Here is a 19,744-nt window from a genome sequence, read left to right as displayed (position 1 = left end):
AGCCATTGGTTAGTTTGAGTCATACAGCAGCCTCATGGCAGACCTGTAGCTGCTCACCATCTTTCCATTTTCATTGTCCAGGGACAATGTTTGTAGTACCTGATATTGATTACTCGAAGCCAAGCCCAACTGTATTCACTTACATTGATTATCCTTTTGCTTTCCATGGACATAAGAGATGGAACCAGGGTTCAAGTTTCAAGGTTTTTATTTAGTCATGTTTAATAAAGTTGGGATGGGGAGGATATATTCAAGGCTTATTCGTGGTAGACAAACATGGTTATAATTGCTTATAGAAATTGTCCTTTCACGTTTAAGGCCCTAAACGTCAAGCAAAACTGTACATGTTTGCTACAGTTGTCATCATATCTATGAACTACCTCTTCGTTTCAAATGCCTAACACCTCACGGATATTCTTTACTTTCAGACAAGAGATTCGGGACTATTATCCCAATAAGTTCATCCAGAGAGATAACACGGATCGATTCTACATCCTTAATACTCTCTTCAACCTCTCAGGTAGGCTTGTGTGAATTAAACAGTGAATACTTGTTTATTCTGAACACTTACTTTAACACAAACGTTTAACACTGTTGTCTGAATTATTGCCAGAACAAATCCTCATTTACCAGAACAAATTCTTATTACCAAGTTAGATCTGTTATTAACATTATCTAGCTAGATCTTAGTTAGCTTTGTTACTCATTATCATATCTTATTACAGTGGATGTTTATGGAGTCACTTACTATACTTACATTTGTTGTTTGTTGAGGGTCTTATGCCTAAGCGGGACTTATAATATCTTATGACCGAAAGTTTTCAGGAAACTTTGCTTCCTAATGGTTGAATCAATGAACTGTTTTTTCCTATTGTGCCTCTCATTTGCAGCATCATCACAAAACTCTTTATAAAGTAAACAAGAGACACTGTAAAGGCAAATAACAAGACTCATTTTAAGATGATTAATGTACAAGAAATGCAGTTGGAAAATTTTGAGACACTGAAAAGGTCTGGCAAATATCCTGCCATCACTTCAGAATGTTAAAAAAAGTCAGGAATGTACTTAGGACAGTAAACCACACATCTTTACCTGTGTATTTTCCTAAAAATGTCTTTGATTATTTTTTTCTGACAACTTTGACTGCCTGCATTGATTGTGATTCCCATACATTTATTTGTTTTTTTACCACATACTGTATATGTGAATACCTGTAACTTACAATATGTGGTTCATACACACTTCAGTTTCTGGGGATTTCAGCCCGTTCTCTGCAGATGTCTTGGATTGCTGATAATTTTTGCCAGTTATACCCAGATGCCTTTCATTGCCAAGTAATCCTGCCAATTATCACTAGATGTGTTTGGCTGAATTGTGTTAATGGCGGATGACTCCTACAAACCTAGTTAGCAACTTCTACTGTATGTCTGAATGTCAGTAAGGCCTTTGTACTGTTTTCTGTAAGTATTTTTGCTGCCTTGCATTAATGTTGACCTCAGGAGCCCAAATCTAACTACTAATCCATTAATTAATTCACTCTCTATATACAGCAGCTACACAGTCAAATGGGCAGGCTCACGGCAAATTGTGCCTAAAATGAGAGGACATTAAATATATTTGAGATGGTTGGAAGGTTTAGTGGGGTGAGAACATTAGCCTATGAAGTTTTAAAAAGTAAAATGCATTTAAGTATAAAATAGGAAAGTTAAACAAAGAGAGAACATAAAGTACAAAGGAATCAAATACCACAAGACATTCTGCTGCCACAGGGCCTGGTGGTGCAAATAATTTGCCATTTTCCATTGGGGAAGGAATCTTCTCCACTTTACCACTTTATAATAGCATCACAAAATATATTCTGTTACATGTCCTCTTCTTTATGTTTTCTTAATTTCTTTTATCTGTCTGCCTCCCTACCAGATCAACTCTTGTCCCAACTCACCTTCTGAGTCTATGATCAGTTCTCTTATAATATACAATACCTAATTTGGAGTTATTCTTAGGCTGTACTCTATGTTACATCTGCAGGTACAGACAGGCCTGTGAAGGTTTTTGGAACACCAGAGTACAGTAATTTCTGGCAACACTTTGTATCGTTGCACTCCTAAACCCCTATATACATGTAAATGGGTCAGGCACAACATATATGTCCCAAATGCCTGCCTGCACGTCCTCTGTGGTGCCTACTGTCTGCTATCGAGCATTCTTTAAGAATCTACCTGACTTCCTTTTAGTCCACTAGGATCTATCTCTGTCTCCCCCCTTTCTCTATTTTTCTTCTCTCTCTCTCTCCATAGCCTGATGCCCCCCAATCCTGGCGCTTCTAAAGAATTCCTTTTCTGGCTACTTTCTGAACATAAAGAGTTTACCAATCCCTTATGACAGCTCCTGTTCACTCACACTGGCCGGTGTGTGTGGGGTTTATTGTCTCCAAATTGTTCTCATCATTTTTTCGCAGCCCTTTGTCAAAACAGACCCCTTTTGCTCGTGGTAACCTATTATAATCCAAGCAATTCCTTATGCATAAACTTTGAAATACAGTATGTACATTTTAGTCTTTTGAAAAAGAAGCAATTTGTTTCAGAGGATTACCCAGTTTTACAGATTTCCCTCTTGTCTTTACAGAAACCTACCTCTATGCTTGCCTTGTGAACTTCTTCACCAACTGCTCCAGATATGTCAAGTAAGATATTGTCCTGACTCCAAAATGTATTACCATCAGCAGGGAAAAGGGTATATGAGAGATGTGTGTTTATATGTGCTCTGTTAATTTGAGATTTCTTACACATTCTGTCTCTCTCATCACAGTGAGAACTATTTTCAACAACTATTTTTTAACCCTAAAGCATTGCCTTTAAGAGACTTAAACAACATTGCAGGACAGGGCAATCGTTTGCATGTTGTTTTGAATTACCTGATGTGATAGATGCTACTGATTATCCTAATACACATCATAAAGGAACACCAGAGTACTGACTTAGTACTTGGGTCCTCCTGTGCCTTTCAGCACATTGGACATTAAGTTGGCACCATCTTTTCTGATTAGGTGCTACTCCTTCAGCATCTTGCCAAGCAATGTTAATTTGTTTCAGGTCATCATGGAATGTTCTGTGTCGCGTGAGCTTTGGCCTTCCTTGTTTCCCTATCCCTTCCGGTGGAATCCATTTTGTGGCCATCTTTGAATGGTGGTATGCGGGGAGATGCAGGATGTGGCCAGTCAGCCTCATTCGCCATTACGCAACAATTTCAGGCAGTCGACATGCCTTTGCCCTACCCCAGACCTTTCCGTGGTAATGGGTCACACCAGCTTATCTTCCAAATCTGCCTCTGGCATCTCTAATGGAACACATTCATCTTCTCATCACTTCTGACTGTACTCTTCCATGTTTCACTGGCATAAGGCGCTTTTCCACTGCATAGTACGGCACAGCACGGTTCAGTACAGCTCACCTTGGTTCGGCTCAGTTCGGCTCGGTTTGCGTTTCGACTGCAGTTTAGTACCGCTTTAGAGTGGGCGGGATTATTCACGTGTCGTTATAGTTGCGCCGCCTCTACTGCAGTGACACCGTGGAACTTTTACAACAACACGCAGACACCGACAACACTTTAGCTCAACGACGCGCAAGGCTAAGCATCTAAAAAAAGCACATTACTAGCTAACTTTTATCACTGTTGCAAAGCATAAAATGAACTTAACTGCCAGTGTAACATTAAAATGCTGATTCTGTATATTACAGATCTTCCACATTTTGCAAAAAAGTCGCCGCAACAGACCATCTGTTTGGACATTTAACCGTGCTTCAGAGTGGTGGGATGTGATTGTTCCCGGTTTTACAAACACTCAGTGGCTGGAGAACTTTCGAATGTCTGAAGAAACGTTCATCCAATTATGCAACAAACTGCGTCCAGCGATGGAGAGACGGAACACAAACTTCCGCGTGTATAAAGAAAAGAATAGCCAGTGACGCAGTAATGACGATTTTCTCCGGCCAATCAGTGACCAGCAGTTTACACGTCACGTTTTGGTAACGGTTCGGCGCGCTTGGAACCTCAGCTGAGGTGGTACTAAAAAAAGGACCAGGTACCAGGTACTGTTCCCAGTGGAAAACCCCCCAAAAGTGAGCTGAACTGAATCGTGTCGTGCCGTACTATGCAGTGGAAAAGCGCCAAAAGATGGCTGATGGTAGAACAATGTTATTATAGAGTTTCATATCAATGGTAATGGTGGTGGTAGACCAGAAAAAGTGCATTCTTTGAAAAACCTCTGCTGCCTTGCTGATTCTACAGTTAACATCAGCTTCAATGTCACTGTCATTGCTCACTGTACAGCCTGGATAGGTGAAGTGGTCCAATGTTTTGATTACTATCTGGTTAACCTGGATGGACATTGTAGTTTGATTCTCGCTACTATCCACATTTATTGTTTTTGTTTTCTCTGCACTGATTCAGTACAAAGAATCAGAACACCAGAGTACCCAGGGAAAAACCCACACAACACAGAAAGACCATGCATATGAACCCATATTGATGGAAGTGTGAGACAACAGAGCTAGCCCCTGAGTTACTCAAATACTAACATACCTAATCTAAATATCTCCAAAATATAATTTTATATTATTTAAACAAAAGACAGTAGTTACAAACTGAGGAGTAGCTAAATAGGATTTTGCATAAAGATTGGAAATGGCATCTAAACTAAACAATTAAGACTACATATGACCCTTCCCCATCTATGTATTTTATAAATCATACCTGGATTTTAAAGACTTATGTACAAGACACAGTGCTTCTTAGCCTGCAGTAAAAGCTCCATGCAGACTGCTTGAATATGCAGGTTCATGATAGAGGTGATACAATCAATATCTGCGAATCATTTAGAGGCAGTCTCTTTAGATACACCAACTGGCACGCTGTATGACAAAATGTATATGGACACCCTTCCAAATTACAGAGTTCAGGTATTTCTGCCACACTCTTTGTTAAGAAAAGCATAAAATCGAGCACACAGCCATGCAACGTTGACAAGCATTAGGTTTTGATGGTCAGGTGTCCAATATATACCTCTTTGAGGCTCAATAGGCTTCTAAGTGTTTTAAGCCTTATAGGTGCTACAACACAACTATTCTACCTGGCACTCACAATTATAACAGATAAAAATTTAATGAAATATTTAACATGTCCAGGACTGTCGATTATAGCTTGATTACTAGAATACACCAGTCTAATGACTTTTTAAACTAAAAGTTTTCTTTTTTTTCCTTCCTAGCCACTCTAAAGGATTTAAACATGGAGATCTGTTCATGTCCTTTTGCAGTATGTTCCAAGATGTCAGAGATGCTATGAACTACCTACATGACTCTGTGAGGACCTGTCATTCACCTGCAGCATTTTCTTTCTAGAGTGAACTTGAGTGTGTGTGCAAAGAGGCGTGTATCTCCAAGGTTGTACAGACACAAGAAGAACTTACAAACATACTCATGTTACATATACAGTAAATTAACTACTTTTATTAGATGTGACTGACACAACTGATCATTGTGACAGAGAGTGGCCACATGTTGCATGTTGGTCACACTTACAAGTGAGAATTTCACTGTACTCGGTACACTTTAAAGTAATAACTCAAACAATGGAAAAAAACAGTTATGAGTAGGCAGAAGTGAATGTGAGTGAGTATATTTATGTATTTGGGAGTGTATTTTGGCTAAGAGAGGCCATTTGGTCCTGGAATTCTTAGGTAAGTAACCTGAAGAGTTTGGACAATTGGCTGTAGATATGTTACATGGTAGATAATTTAAACTATTAGAGATCAGCAGTTCAGTGCCATCTGAAAATAAATACAAATAGGTCCAATGCTTGGGCTGAAAATTTAAATTAAGTCATAAATTATGATTATAGGTACACAACCAAATGCCTAGGAGCCATGATATAGGTAATTTTTTATATATATATATATATTAAGATTATGCTCTCCCTGGGATGAATTACACATAGCAGCAGATTTTTAACCACGTCTTGGCATTTTTGAAGGTAAAGTTGCATACAAGTTTAAAAAAGTCACATGACACTAAAGAAGGCTAATTATCTTGAAATAGTTTTTGAAGAGAAACAACCTGCATTCTGCCTTTGTGTACCATTAAAAAAGGGAATTTATATTCTCAGTACCCTTCTTCACCCTGTATAAATGTGCTGCGCGTATGTGTGAATGTATTCTAGATAATTTAGCTTTCAAACAGTCCAAGTATTTTGTTAAGATCAGCTTCACAATGTGTGTTTGTGCAGAGTATTTTTATTGGTGGAGGTAAGAGTGTGGTTAAAAGGCAGAGCTTGTCTTAAAGGTTTATTTCCTAATATTACAATTTTTTCATCTCTTTCATTAGAACATCTTGAAAGAAAAGACAGCAGAAGACCTGAACCGGTACCTTATTAAAGATGTAAGTGCTCTTATAATGGCTTATTTCACAGGAGTTTTGTAATTGCATTAACAGTCTTAATGAAGGGTGATTACATTTTTAAATTGCTAAACTAGGATATGGAAGGATAGTGAAAGAATATGACTAGGAATATTTCTTACAACCTACTATTGATGGCCAAGGCAGATGTAGGTCAGAAAATGAACATGACAATCTAATTTGCCAACAGGGCATGGCTGTAAGCCAATCTTTTTCACATTGATGCAATCAAGGCACCCAGAAAAGAATAACACAGGTTGAAATATGAGCTAGAATAACATTTTTATTGGACAATGATACACTCAACTCAGAAATCAGTATTATCCCTGAAAAGTGCCTGACAAAAGTTAATCACAAACTGGGAGCACACGAATGTTTGTGGAGAGCTAACCAGTAATAATTTTCATTAGAGAGAGATAAATTCTGCAATGTTTTTCAGCCCCGCCTGCCTCTTTTGCTTAGTCGCATGAAAGAAGTTGCAAAAGTCTTTCTGGCAACCAATAGTGATTACTCCTACACAAATGTGAGTAACTGATAAACATTATGAGAAAATTAGATAAATATCACCTCACATGATTATGACAGTGATGATGATGATGATACTCTTACTTTTATCTTCTCAGGCCATTATGAATTTCCTGTTTGACCATCCGGACTCATCAAATGTGAGTTGATTAATGTGATAATCATAAAATGTTTGGAGGAAGATTTCTGGCTTAGGAACATAATGTTATGGAAAAATTTAGCAGTACACTATCACAAGACACTATGGATATAGAGAATATACTGATGAGAATGTTGAGAAAGAAGATGCATAGATTTTGTTAAAAGAACTGGACTTACAATGTGAAATTATATATACTACCACAATATAAATTCAAAATAAATTAATAGTAATGGGAATTTCAGAATATAGTAACTAAACCAGAGACAGGGGGTAAACATGCCAAAAACACGGCACTATGCAATAGTTATAGATGGTTAATTCCAAAGTACAGTAAACAATTTACCAGTTTTCTTTTTCTAAATTTTCTTACATTAATTCGTAAACTAAGTAAAAAAACAACATTATATAAAGTATAAGTATACAAAGACTCTATCACTTCTCTCTCAATTTCTCTCTCACTCCTTCTCTCGTCCAGTGAATTTCTGAGGTATGGCAACAGGCTCTCCGAGGTATGGCGGCAGGCTCCTTTTAGGCAGGACCTAGGTGTACTTCCGGTGGGACATCATGGCTTGTTGGAAGTACTTCTGGGTCATCTGGAAAGCAGGGAGGTCCTATCCTGGTAGTGCCCTCTTATTGTCACCCAAGGACCCCTACAGGGCTGCATTTCTCGACTACAGTTCTCATGCAGCCCTTTGGGTGTCCAAACTAGAACTACTTGCAGAGAACACTGACACCTATTAATTTGAGGGATGAACTGCTCCTGGCTTCAGGAAGGGAATTATAAGGTGTCCCAGCCGGTTAGTGTCTGCCACAGCAACAACAACAACAACAACAACAACAACATTTATTTATATAGCACATTTTCATACAAAAAAATGTAGCTCAAAGTGCTTTACAAAATGAAGAATAGAAAAATAGAAGACACAATAAAAAATAAAAATAAGTCAACATTAATTAACATAGAATAAGTAAGGTCCGATGGCCAGGGTGGACAGAAAAAACACTCCAGACGGCTGGAGAAAAAAAATAAAATCTGCAGGGATTCCAGACCATGAGACCGCCCAGTCCCCTCTGGGCAATCTACCTAACATAAGTCAAACAGTCCTCTTTGTATTTAGGGTTTTCATGGAAGGACTCGATGATGATGGTCACGTAGACTTCTGGTTTTCAGTCCATCAATGTTGGTTCATCATGATGTAGGGGTCAGTACGGATTTTGGAGCCACTATGAATAGTTATTATGATGAATTGAACATACAGAGTATCAGGATTAAGTTAAAGTGAAGTTATGAGAAGGCCATGTTAAAGTAATGTGTTTTCAGCAGTGTTTTAAAGTGCTCTACTGTATTAGCCTGGTGAATTCCTATTGGCAGGCTATTCCAGATTTTAGGTGCATAACAGCAGAAGGCCGCCTCACCACTTCTTTTAAGTTTAGCTTTTGGAATTCTAAGGACGCACTCATTTGATGATCTAAGATTACGATTTGGAATATAATGTGTCAGGCATTCCGATATATAAGATGGAGCGCGATTATTTAAGGCTTTATAAACCATAAGCAGTATTTTAAAGTCAATCCTGAATGACACAGGTAACCAGTGTAGTGACATTAAAACTGGAGAGATGTGCTCTGATTTTCCTTTCCTAGTTAGGATTCTAGCAGCTGCATTCTGCACTCGTTGCAAATGATTTATGTCTTTTTTGGGTAGTCCTGAGAGGAGTGCGTTACAGTAATCTAGTCGACAGAAAACAAAAGCGTGAATTAATTTCTCAGCATCTTTCAGTGATATAAGAGGTCTAACTTTAGCTATGTTTCTTAAGTGAAAAAATGCTGTCCTAGTGGTCTGATGAATATGCGATTTAAAATTCAGATTACAGTCAACGGTTACCCCTAAGTTTTTTACTTCCGTCTTAACTTTTAATCCTAATGCATCAAGTTTATTTCTGATAACCTCACTGAATCCATTATTGCCAATTACTAAAATTTCAGTTTTCTCTTTATTTAGTTTGAGAAAATTACTATTCATCCATTCAGAAATACCAGTAAGACATTTTGTTAGTGTATCGAAAGAGTCGGAGTCATCAGGTGCTATAGATAAGTACAGCTGTGTGTCATCAGCATAGCTGTGGTAGCTCACGTTGTAACCTGAGATAATCTGACCTAACGGAAGCATATAGATTGAGAAGAGCAGCGGACCCAGGATAGAGCCTTGTGGAACACCATATCGGATATCATGTGTCTTTGAGATTTGATTACCACAACTCATAAAGAATTTTCTACCTGCCAGGTAGGATTCAAACCAATTTAAGACACTGCCAGAGAGGCCCACCCATTGACTAAGGCGATTTCTAAGAATATTGTGATCAATGGTGTCAAATGCGGCACTCAGATCTAAGAGGATGAGAACAGATAAATGGCCTCTGTCTGCGTTCACTCGCAAATCATTTACTACTTTAACGAGTGCAGTTTCTGTGCTGTGATTTGTTCTGAAGCCTGACTGAAAGCCACCTTCCATTATGACTTCCCGATCGGGCAAGAAATCCTCTTCAATCCTGGCCAGGATACCCATCCATCCTCCTGGGCATTTGCAATATAAAGAATTAATTACAGTAATTGATTACTATGCACCTATAGAAGTTAGTGACAACAGATGAAGAAAATGTGCTTTCCTCACAAGTCTAAAGAAGTCGAAGGATTGGTGAGCTTTCTTGACAACAGTTGTGCTTGCTTCACTTCAACAGTAATGGTTACTCCAAGAAATTTAAAGCTTCTGACCCACTCAAAAGCATCCCGTCCAGTGTTGAGAGGAGTGTGGTCTTCCTTCTGCTTCCTGATATCTATGATGAGCCCCTTGTTTTTTTGTTTGTTTTGTTTTTTTGATATTAAGGGTGAGCCATCAGGTAAACCTTTCTTCTGTAAGCTGTCTCATCTTTGTTAGCGATTAGGCCTACAATGGTGGTGTCATCAGCAAATTTAATGATGGAGCTGAAGTTGTATGGGGTGTAAGTGACATGGTGGATGGACACAAGTCTCGATTGGGATGGAAGGTGCATTCTTGCCAAGGTGGTAGGCCATAACAGAAGGGCAGCATGAGAGGAGGCTCATCCTGGCTGGAATCGTAATTGATTCCTATCCCATTTGGGATAAAAGAATATGTGGGGCCATGGCTCAGGAAGTACCGGAAGCTGTCTTCCTTGAATGAATGAATCAGAGTCAAGTGGCAGAGGACAAAACTCAACTGGAGGAGAGGAAGAGACTGTGTTCATTGCTGCTTGTGGTGTGGACTTTGAATGCTGGAAAAAGGAAGTATTGTAAATAAAAAAAACATTTATTTGCACCAGGGACTGTCTTGGTGTAATTGTGTCCGGGGTTTGGGGGTTCAGTGACACCTTGTGAAGATAAATGGCTACACAGTCAGAGGTAAACAAGAAGTACAGAAATGAGCTAAGCACAGAACCTTTTACTGACAGTGTAGAAGATGTGATCCTGCCAATCCACACCTGCTGAGGTCTGTTGGTTTAGAATGTCCAGTTTTAGAGAGCATTGTTAAAGGCTTAATTAAGGTGTTTGGCCTCCTTTGACAAACCTACCAGTAGATATGCTTAATGACCATAGAAACTGGCTTTTTTATTTTACCTTGCTATAGTAAGACACTAGCAAGAAACAGGGTGACTGACATGATCATGTGTGTAGCATGACCTGGCAACACATGTGCTGAGCAACAAGCTCCTAGAAAAACGCTAAGAGAAATAACCTAGGGACTATGGATTTTTTTTTTTGCTTTAATATTAGTTGAAGGAAATGCAGATACTTGGTTTACATAATCCAAGTAAATATGGATGAGCAAAACCTTATCTAGACACTGGGACATTTTGTAGGCTGGGGTAGAATGAAGGTCCAGACGGTTTCATTTTAAGGAATCTGAGTTGTCTCTGGACAAGTGTCCTTTCTCTGTTTAATATTATTATTTGCTTTTAAACATAATTTTAAAGGTAAGAAACAATATACACTCACCTTTTAAAGTATTGACTTTTTTACAACAGGTAATCAAATAGAAATATGGCTATCATTTCAAAGCTGTCAATGGATTAAGGCACTTAAATGTAAAAAAAACAACACTGTTTTAGTTAAGCAGCTTCAGAAAATGGATAGAAATGATTGTTCAACAAAAATTAGCAAGAATCAAGTTTCCTGGTGGAAAACCTTTATAACTGCTCCTCTGTTTTTAATATCTGATGTTGGCCATTTGTGTAAATATTTGTGTGCAATTTTATTTTTGCCAACTGTTCCACACAGCATTGTTACAACTGCAGGTGAAATCCACTTAACGTATTGATCCTCATAGTATTGATTTGGAGTGAGGCTTTGACTCTGCCTTTCCATAACTGTTTTTTGGCCATTCGATTTTGTGTTTACTCAGATTTTGGTGTCAATGTCCTGTAGCAGGATCAATTTTCAGTCCAACTTCAGTTTGCCAAAATAACTCCCATTTTTACAATTACTTTCAGCTACTTTGTGGATTTTGGTAATCTCAGTTACTGCAAGCTTCCCATGCCCAATAGCAACAAACAACAAAATCACTTTATCTTTGACGAGTGTCACTGGACTACAAATTGTTGTAGGAGGTTATTCTTAGATTATTAAAAGATTATTTTTAGCAAATTTACTAATTTTTGTTCTTTTTTAGATCAGTGGTTTCTCCTTTCTTGAACTTCTTTTTAGATCAGTTTTGATGAATCACTTTGTGAAAAATAATTTGTGCAATTTGACACATTTAGTGTGCAAGAAATGTCTGTGATCCTTTAATTGTGAACTGGGGGTCCTGTGGGATTGTTTAGCATATTTTACTGCCAAGTGGAATAAATGTAATGATTCAGTCTTCTCTTAGTAGGCTTTGAAACATTACATATTGAATCTATTTCAAGATAATCTTTGGTGTTGTGGAATGAGGTGAAAAAGTATTAGGAAATTCTAGCATAATGTGAAACCAATAGGAAATTATGTTAAAATATGTCACATCATTTTCTGACTCACCTAATCCAGCAGGTTCACGGGATAGGAGACTCATTTCAGCCAGGATAGGGCACATGACAGCGTAATATTAAAAAGTACCATTGGCAGAAAGGATCATAAAAGAGAATTGGAGAGTAAAAATAATTGATCATTGAGAGTATGCAAGTGCAATTGGCCTGTAACAATTTCCCATCATTGGAGTGGGCGTGTGCTTTGAAATTGGTATTTAATAGGAAGACTATTATTTCACTTAAACATCAACTACACAACACCAACCCCACTGTTTAAGCCTTAAGAAGATACTTAGCCTCCCTGATTTCCAATTGTAAACAGTCACCTTGGGAAACAACATCTGGCAAAAGTTAAATAATAACCCTAATAATAGCACTGATATAGATGTCCATATTTAGGACTGTTCAACATCACTCTCTGCAGATACACCACATATGATGGAGTGAATTACTTTGCTTTTAGGAATGTATTACACTGAGGTTTTAATCTAATCCTCCTTCTTTACTGCCAACACAGACTGATGCTCCCAAAACATCCTGGATGTCATACTTTGATCTCATTGTTGTGGATGCAAGGAAGCCACTGTTTTTTGGGGAAGGTACCGTACTGCGACAGGTAGACACGGTAAGATTTTAATAAAAACCTGAAACTCTTACTGGGAAGAGCCCAGCAGATGCTTTAAAACTCCTAATCTTTTTGGGACTCCCCCAAGAACTTAAGTAAAACGTGCTTACTGAAGCAAAATAACTTATGATTTCTTATACTTTCTTGGAAATGTCAACTATATTTTGCAGCTCCTAAAATTTTCCTTGATATTTGTATCCATTAAAAGTGAAGTACTACTCATCGTATTATATTTATGACTGTGTCACCTTTTAAATATTTTTGGCTTGTCAGTCTGAAAAAAACTTCAAACTTGAAACCATCCATCCATCCATTCTCTAACCCGCTGAATCCGAATACAGGGTCACGGGGGTCTGCTGGAGCCAATCCCAGCCAACACAGGGCACAAGGCAGGAACCAATCCTGGGCAGGGTGCCAACCCACCGCAGAACTTGAAACCATCATCTGGTTATTCAAGTGGAATAAGATTGCCAATGGTGGTACAACACCCTCTAGTGGTCAACTAGCAAAAGTGTTATTTTCGTTTCGTTCATTTTAAATAACACGATATAACGTGAATAATATCACAAACACTGTCCAAAGTAATTAAGAATGTTACAAATCAAGATAAATCATTACATGCACACAAGAGCAGATATAAAAGATAGCACAGACTCCCATAATATGGGAATTTCCTTTGAAATAGTGAAAGATAATAAGAAAGATTACATGTATCTTTTAACATGTAATACATAAAATTGACACCTTTATCGTCACCTTTAATATACATAGGTTACTACAACAGATGGAGTTTTATAAGTGATTATTTTATTCTAAATGATTGTAAGATGAAATGGTAGCTCTTCAGTAGAGATCAGCCTGCTATTAGTTAACATATTTTTACAGTTTGCTGTTTAAAGTTGTTTTGTATATTTCTGACTGTTATTAATATGTGTAGGGCTCTGTAACACTGTCATGTCCTCTTGAAATACTGTTGGTGATTTCTGTTTTCCCTATTGCAGCATACTGGGAAACTGCGCATTGGAATGTACACCGGGGGTCTGGAACACGGCACAGTGTATTCTGGAGGTAAAGTTCAATCTCTTATGTAATAGCAAATACAAATTATATCAGGGCATTATGTAAGTGGCTTAGTGGAATATCAAAGCAAAATAAAAATCCAGTCACTTTAAAAAAAGAGCTTAGTCTTGACTCTAAACAGTGGCCCTCCAGGACATTTTGAATTTTCCTTTTTTTGGGGTAAACATACCATATAAAATAGAAATTGCGAATGGGTAAATGAAGTAAGAACATGGCTGTTATAAGAACATACAATTGAGAGGTAAATAGTCTAAGATGCAGTGATTGCTGAAGAAATATTTGGCTATAATCAAAATAAGCAATCAAAAGGAGGCTTTGTTACACAAAATATGATGTCAGCTGACAGTAGGTCTAATCTGAAATCGGACTTCTGCTCCACAACATACAATTGCTGCCCCTGGCAGCTTCCATAACTGTGAGACTATGTTATGTTTCAGCAGGTAACTTTCCAGTACTTTCAACTCTTTCAGAGAGATTTTGGCCTTCACTGTTTCCATTTATTGACACACCTCAAATCAGGCGACTAAGGACAAAGACATGAACATTAGAAGAACATCTTAGATTCACTTTTAATACTGATTTAATTTCTTGAAACAAACAGTTGTAAAGACACTAATTTAATATTATCAAAGAAGAGCTTCTTCTGCAGCAGGAACCATGGGTAGTTTCTAGTCTGAGATTCAAGATCTGTTTCTTTAGCTGTGTCTAGCTGATTTGGTAAACAGTCCTAAGGCTCAATTGCCATGGCAGTACTCAGCTGTTAATTAATAAGGACACATTAGAGTAGCAGCAATATGATAATGTACCTTTCCTTTTTTACCATTTGAATTAAATTGTATTTATGACATTTGCCCAACAGGTGATCCAGCTCCATATATGGCCCTCTTGCTACTCTTTTTTATGGTACCCAAATGTTAGGTCTACAGATGCTAATTTACTTTTACAGTTTCTCTCTGCATATTTATATCTTAAAAGGCCTTGTTCTGCAACTTATATAGTGTATTGTACATACATACAAACAAAAATACCTCTCATGTGTGTATAAGTACCTGCTAAATCTGACAGACTAATTGTTGATTATATTTGCTTCATACAACATCTACGTTATGATCATTGGAACATCAGGGTTGCAGAATCAAACGAATGAGAACTCATACTATTAGCATAAACCTGTATGGTAAAGAGTCACACACACATACCTATTTACAGAGACAGTGGTGCTGTTACTCACTTTCAAACATATATTTGATCGAGCTTATGTAGAGTTTCTAGTTTTTGAACAAAAATGTTCCCTCTTGCCTGGCACATACGCACACACTACAAATGTGCACAGTGACAATTTAATATCATATACCTGTCAAATTTTGTCATGAACTGTATCATCAGTTACAGTTCAATTGGCACAGTCATGATGATCCAAACTCGGACATATCCCCCATCTACACTGACCAATACTCTGAATATACTTTAATAACTATACTGCTCAAAAGAATTAAAGGAACACTTTTTAATCAGAGTATAGCATAAAGTCAATGAAACTTATGGGATATTAATCTGGTCAGTTAAGTAGCAGAGGGGGTTGTTAATCAGTTTCAGCTGCTGTGGTGTTAATGAAATTAACAACAGATGCACTAGAGGGGCAACAATGAGATGAGATGGTTTAACAGGTGGAGGCCACTGACATTTTTCCCTCCTCATCTTTTCTGACTGTTTCTTCACTAGTTTTGCATTTGGCTACAGTCAGTGTCACTACTGGTAGCATGAGGCGATACCTGGACCCTACAGAGGTTGCACAGGTAGTCCAACTTCTCCAGGATGGCACATCAATACGTGTCATTGCCAGAAGGTTTGCTGTGTCTCCCTGCACAGTCTCAAGGGCATGGAGGAGATTCTAGGAGACAAGCAGTTACTCTAGGAGAGCTGGAGAGGGCCATAGAAGGTCCATAACCCATCAGCAGGACCAGTATCTGCTCCTTTGGGCAAGGAGGAACAGGATGAGCACTGCCAGAGCCCTACAAAATGACCTCCAGCAGGCCACTGGTGTGAATGTCTCTGACCAAACAATCAGAAAGACTTCATGAGGGTGACCCAAGGGCCCAAATGTCTACTGCGCCCTGTGCTCACTGCACAGCACCAGGGAGCTCAATTGGCATTTGCCATAGAATACCAGAATTGGCAGATGCACCACTGGTGCCCTGTGCTTTTTACAGATGAGAGCAGGTTCACCCTGAGCACGTGACAGAAGTGAAAGGGTCTGGAGAAGCCATAGAGAACATTATGCTGCCTGTAATATCATTCAGCATGAGCAGTTTGGTGGTGGGTTAATGATTGTCTGGGGAGGCATATCCATGGAGGGTCACACAGACCGCTACAGGCTTGACAAAGGCACCTTGGCTGCCATTAGGTATCAGGATGAAATCCTTGGACCCATTGTCAGACCCTATGCTGGTACAGTGGCTCCTGGTGCACGACAATTCCTGACCTCATGTGGTGAGAGTATGCAGGCAGTTCCTGGAGGATGAAGGAATTGATACCATTGACTGGCCACCACACTTTCCTGACCTAAATCCAATAGAACACCTCTGGGACATTATGTTTTGGTCCATCCAATGCCACCAGGTTGCACCTCAGACTGTCCAGGAGCTCAGTGATGCCCTGGTCGAGATCTGGGAGGAGATCCCCCACAACACCATCTGTCATCTCATTAGAAGCATGCACCGATGTTGTCAGGCATGTATACAAGAACACAGGGGCCATACAAAGTGCTGCGTACAATTTTGAGTTGCTGCAATTAAATTTTGGCAAAATGGACTAGCCTGCCACATAATTTTTTCACTCTGATTTTTTGGGCGTCTTTGAATTCAGGGCTCTGTAGGTTGATCATTTTCATTTCCATCAAACGATGTGGCATCCTTTCGTTCCTAACACATTACCCAGTCTATATCAGTATAGATATCCAGGAGGATTTCTTTTTCCCATTGAAATCTGATGTGTTTTCAAAGTGTTCCTTTAATTTTTTTGAGCAGTTTATAAAATCATATGATGTTGGAGCTTTTCCTGACAACAGTCTGCACAAAGCAATAATCAAATCTGCATGGGATGCATGCCCATAGTCAAAGACTAATGCACTTATTGAAAATTACACAAATAATTTTTTTAGTTTATTAGTTAACTTAATATTCATCTATGTATCCATCAATTGTGTTAACATGCTTATTCCAATACAGAGGAGCTACAAACATGAACCACCTGTAATAAAGACATTACTCCATGAAAAGGAACACTCACAAACATACCCATACTACACCGGTTTAGAGTCACCTGTTAATTGAGTGGCCATCCAGCTTATATGGTTGTGAGACATGGACGCTATCCAGTGACCTGAGACGAAGACTGGATTCCTTTGGTACTGTGTCTCTCCAGAAAATCCTTGGGTACCATTGGTTTGACTTTGTTTGGAATGAGCGGTTGCTCATGGAGTCCCAAATGAGGCACATTACCTGCATTGTGAGGGAGCGTCAGTTACGGCATACGGCTATGTGGTGCGATTCCCAGAGGGTGATCCAGCTCATAAGATCCTCATTGTTGGGGACCCAAGTGGCTGGACCAGGCCAAGGGATCTCCCACGTAACACCTGGCTGTGGCAGATAGAGGGTCATTTCCAGAGGGTGGGACTGGACCGCGTGTCTGCCTGAGGGGTTGCCAACTGGATCCTGAGTTGTTTCGTCGTGTAGTGGGTGCGGCAACACACTGCACCAGTGCATACTCCCCAACCTGACTTGACTTCACATCCAGCTTAACCTGCATGTCATTGAATTATGGGAGGAAACCTGAGTATCATAAGGAAAATGTACAGTGACTAAACTATTATTGGAATCTTGTCTTCAGGAACTGTGAGGCAAAAGCACTAGCCTCCATGTTGCCCTTAACATAACATATTCACATTAATCTTTACCTATTTTTATGTACAGGCTCTTCAGATATTATTTGTGACCTGCTGGGAATGAAGGGTAAAGATATTTTGTATGTTGGTGATCACATTTTTGGAGACATCCTCAAATCTAAGAAACGACAAGGCTGGAAGACTTGCTTAATAGTTCCTGAACTAGCCAAGGAGCTCCAAGTATGGGCTGAGAAGAGCAGTGAGTATGTGATGCCTTTTCAAAGATTTATCTAACCAACAGCTAACCTGCTGATAGGGTTCCAGGTGGTGGCCTGAAAGGCAACTGAGAATTTTCCAGGCCTTCTAATCATTCACTGAAGGCCTAAGAAAAAAATTACATTTATTTAATGACATGCTAAAGTACTAAATACTAAAAAAATGTTTGACTTATATTTTTATTTCTTAGACTGGTATAATTAAGCTGTATGTCTTGTGATTTATTTAGCTTAATAAAAATAATACTTCATGTTAAGTGACTTGAAAATAGTTGTAACCAAGGATTTTGTTTTATTTGTCTTATTTGTCCCAGGAGAGACCAGTCCAACAAATGCTCAGAGCTTCGGTTTAGGTCTTCAGTGTCTTTCCCATTACAGTTCACCATTCACTCTACCAAAGTTCTCATGTCAGAATACCAAGTAAATGACTAGTCGAAATGTCTCTCCAGACCACTCAGTCACATTTTAGACAAATGATAATACAAGGCAATATTTAATTTTTAGCCATTAGCTATCTTGACAGAAGAGAGTTTTGTGTAATCATTTTTCATGCTGATCGGGTAAACATTTTGTAAAAGTAAAAGAGATAATATGCCTCCAAAAAAGAGTATGGAGATATGGAAATCTAAGATTAGGGCAGAGGCTGTTTTGTTGAAGCAAACATAATTCTAACTTTCTTTATTTCAGGTGTATTTGAAGAACTAAAGAATCTGGACATTTACTTGGCTGAGCTTTATAAGTATGTTATGACGTATGTTTGAATTTGGCATTTGTCATCATTTGTGTGACCGTCAAAATTTACCAGCATGTATGGTAGCCCAAGAACTAAAGTAACAGCCTGTTAATGCCCTGTTTCTTACCTGAGTAAAAATGGAATTGTTTTCTCTATAAATCTTCATTTAGTATAATACATATTTGTTTTTACTGATTTTATCATTAATCAGACACATTTACAGTAAACATCTGGATACAAATTAAATGTTAACTTTAACATCTTTTCAAGTTAGCATCATACTGTAAACAAGCAAATCAATCAAAATGCTACCTGCCACAAGGTAGTATAAGTTTGAATGCAGTGTATAAATGCTCTACCAAATTACACCTAGTAACCCTGTAAAAGTACAGAGCTTACTGGTTTACAGTCCTCATAACTTGAAGAGTTTAAACATATAATGAAGTCTGCAAAGAGGTGGCTTTTATTGAAGTTTTTTATTAGACTTATTAATATGATTTACTGCTTACCTCTTTTTTGATATTACTGATTATTTTCAAATTATGTATCATGTATGTGAGCATTTTTGGCTAACATTTCCTATGAATATGAGTAGCTGGAATAAAGAGTCTGTATGCATGATGAAAATGAAAAAGTTCTTCTGTCCACACTGAGTAACAGTTTGTTTTGTGACTTTTGTTAAATGAACTGGACTTGTGTTTAGCTAACACACCACTGAGTTGGTCTTCTTCATTACAATCCAATGTGCTTCAGCTTCCATTTTTTGATCCACTCAATGCTAAATTTTGCAACTCTCCTAAGAGGAAACAATTGCAGTTAATGTGCAACTGTGCACACATAAAACCTTCAGGTATTTTTGGATTTGATTTAGATCACATTTTAATATAACTTCGGTTAATATCATTTAGTAGCATTTAATGTGATAGCATTTGATCTAAACTGTTGAAAACAAGTCTATTTATTAGCAGGTCATCTAACCAGTAAAGTTAAGAGTTGCAAATATAACAT

General features: G+C 38.3%; 1 protein-coding gene across 3 annotated transcripts in view; it reads left to right on the top strand.

Annotated features, from left to right (window-relative positions):
- LOC120538969 (cytosolic purine 5'-nucleotidase-like) overlaps positions 1–19,744 on the top strand; it is a 52,974-nt gene that overhangs the window by 17,924 nt on the left and 15,306 nt on the right. For 2 of the 3 annotated variants that reach the window (XM_039768622.1, XM_039768620.1), the window contains exons 5-14: positions 429–520; positions 2,626–2,683; positions 5,267–5,360; positions 6,381–6,434; positions 6,892–6,975; positions 7,076–7,117; positions 12,658–12,765; positions 13,767–13,833; positions 17,817–17,987; positions 18,691–18,742. In XM_039768622.1, the coding sequence (XP_039624556.1) occupies positions 429–520; positions 2,626–2,683; positions 5,267–5,360; positions 6,381–6,434; positions 6,892–6,975; positions 7,076–7,117; positions 12,658–12,765; positions 13,767–13,833; positions 17,817–17,987; positions 18,691–18,742 (822 nt within the window). Of the gene's footprint in view, positions 1–428; positions 521–2,625; positions 2,684–5,266; positions 5,361–6,380; positions 6,435–6,891; positions 6,976–7,075; positions 7,118–12,657; positions 12,766–13,766; positions 13,834–17,816; positions 17,992–18,690; positions 18,743–19,744 lie in introns of all 3 variants that reach the window. The other variant, XM_039768623.1, reaches the window with a different exon arrangement.

The sequence above is a fragment of the Polypterus senegalus genome, chromosome 11 (assembly GCF_016835505.1).
Source record: "Polypterus senegalus isolate Bchr_013 chromosome 11, ASM1683550v1, whole genome shotgun sequence".
In the NCBI taxonomy this organism is placed as follows: domain Eukaryota; kingdom Metazoa; phylum Chordata; class Cladistia; order Polypteriformes; family Polypteridae; genus Polypterus; species Polypterus senegalus.
This window is presented reverse-complemented; position numbering and strand designations above follow the sequence as displayed.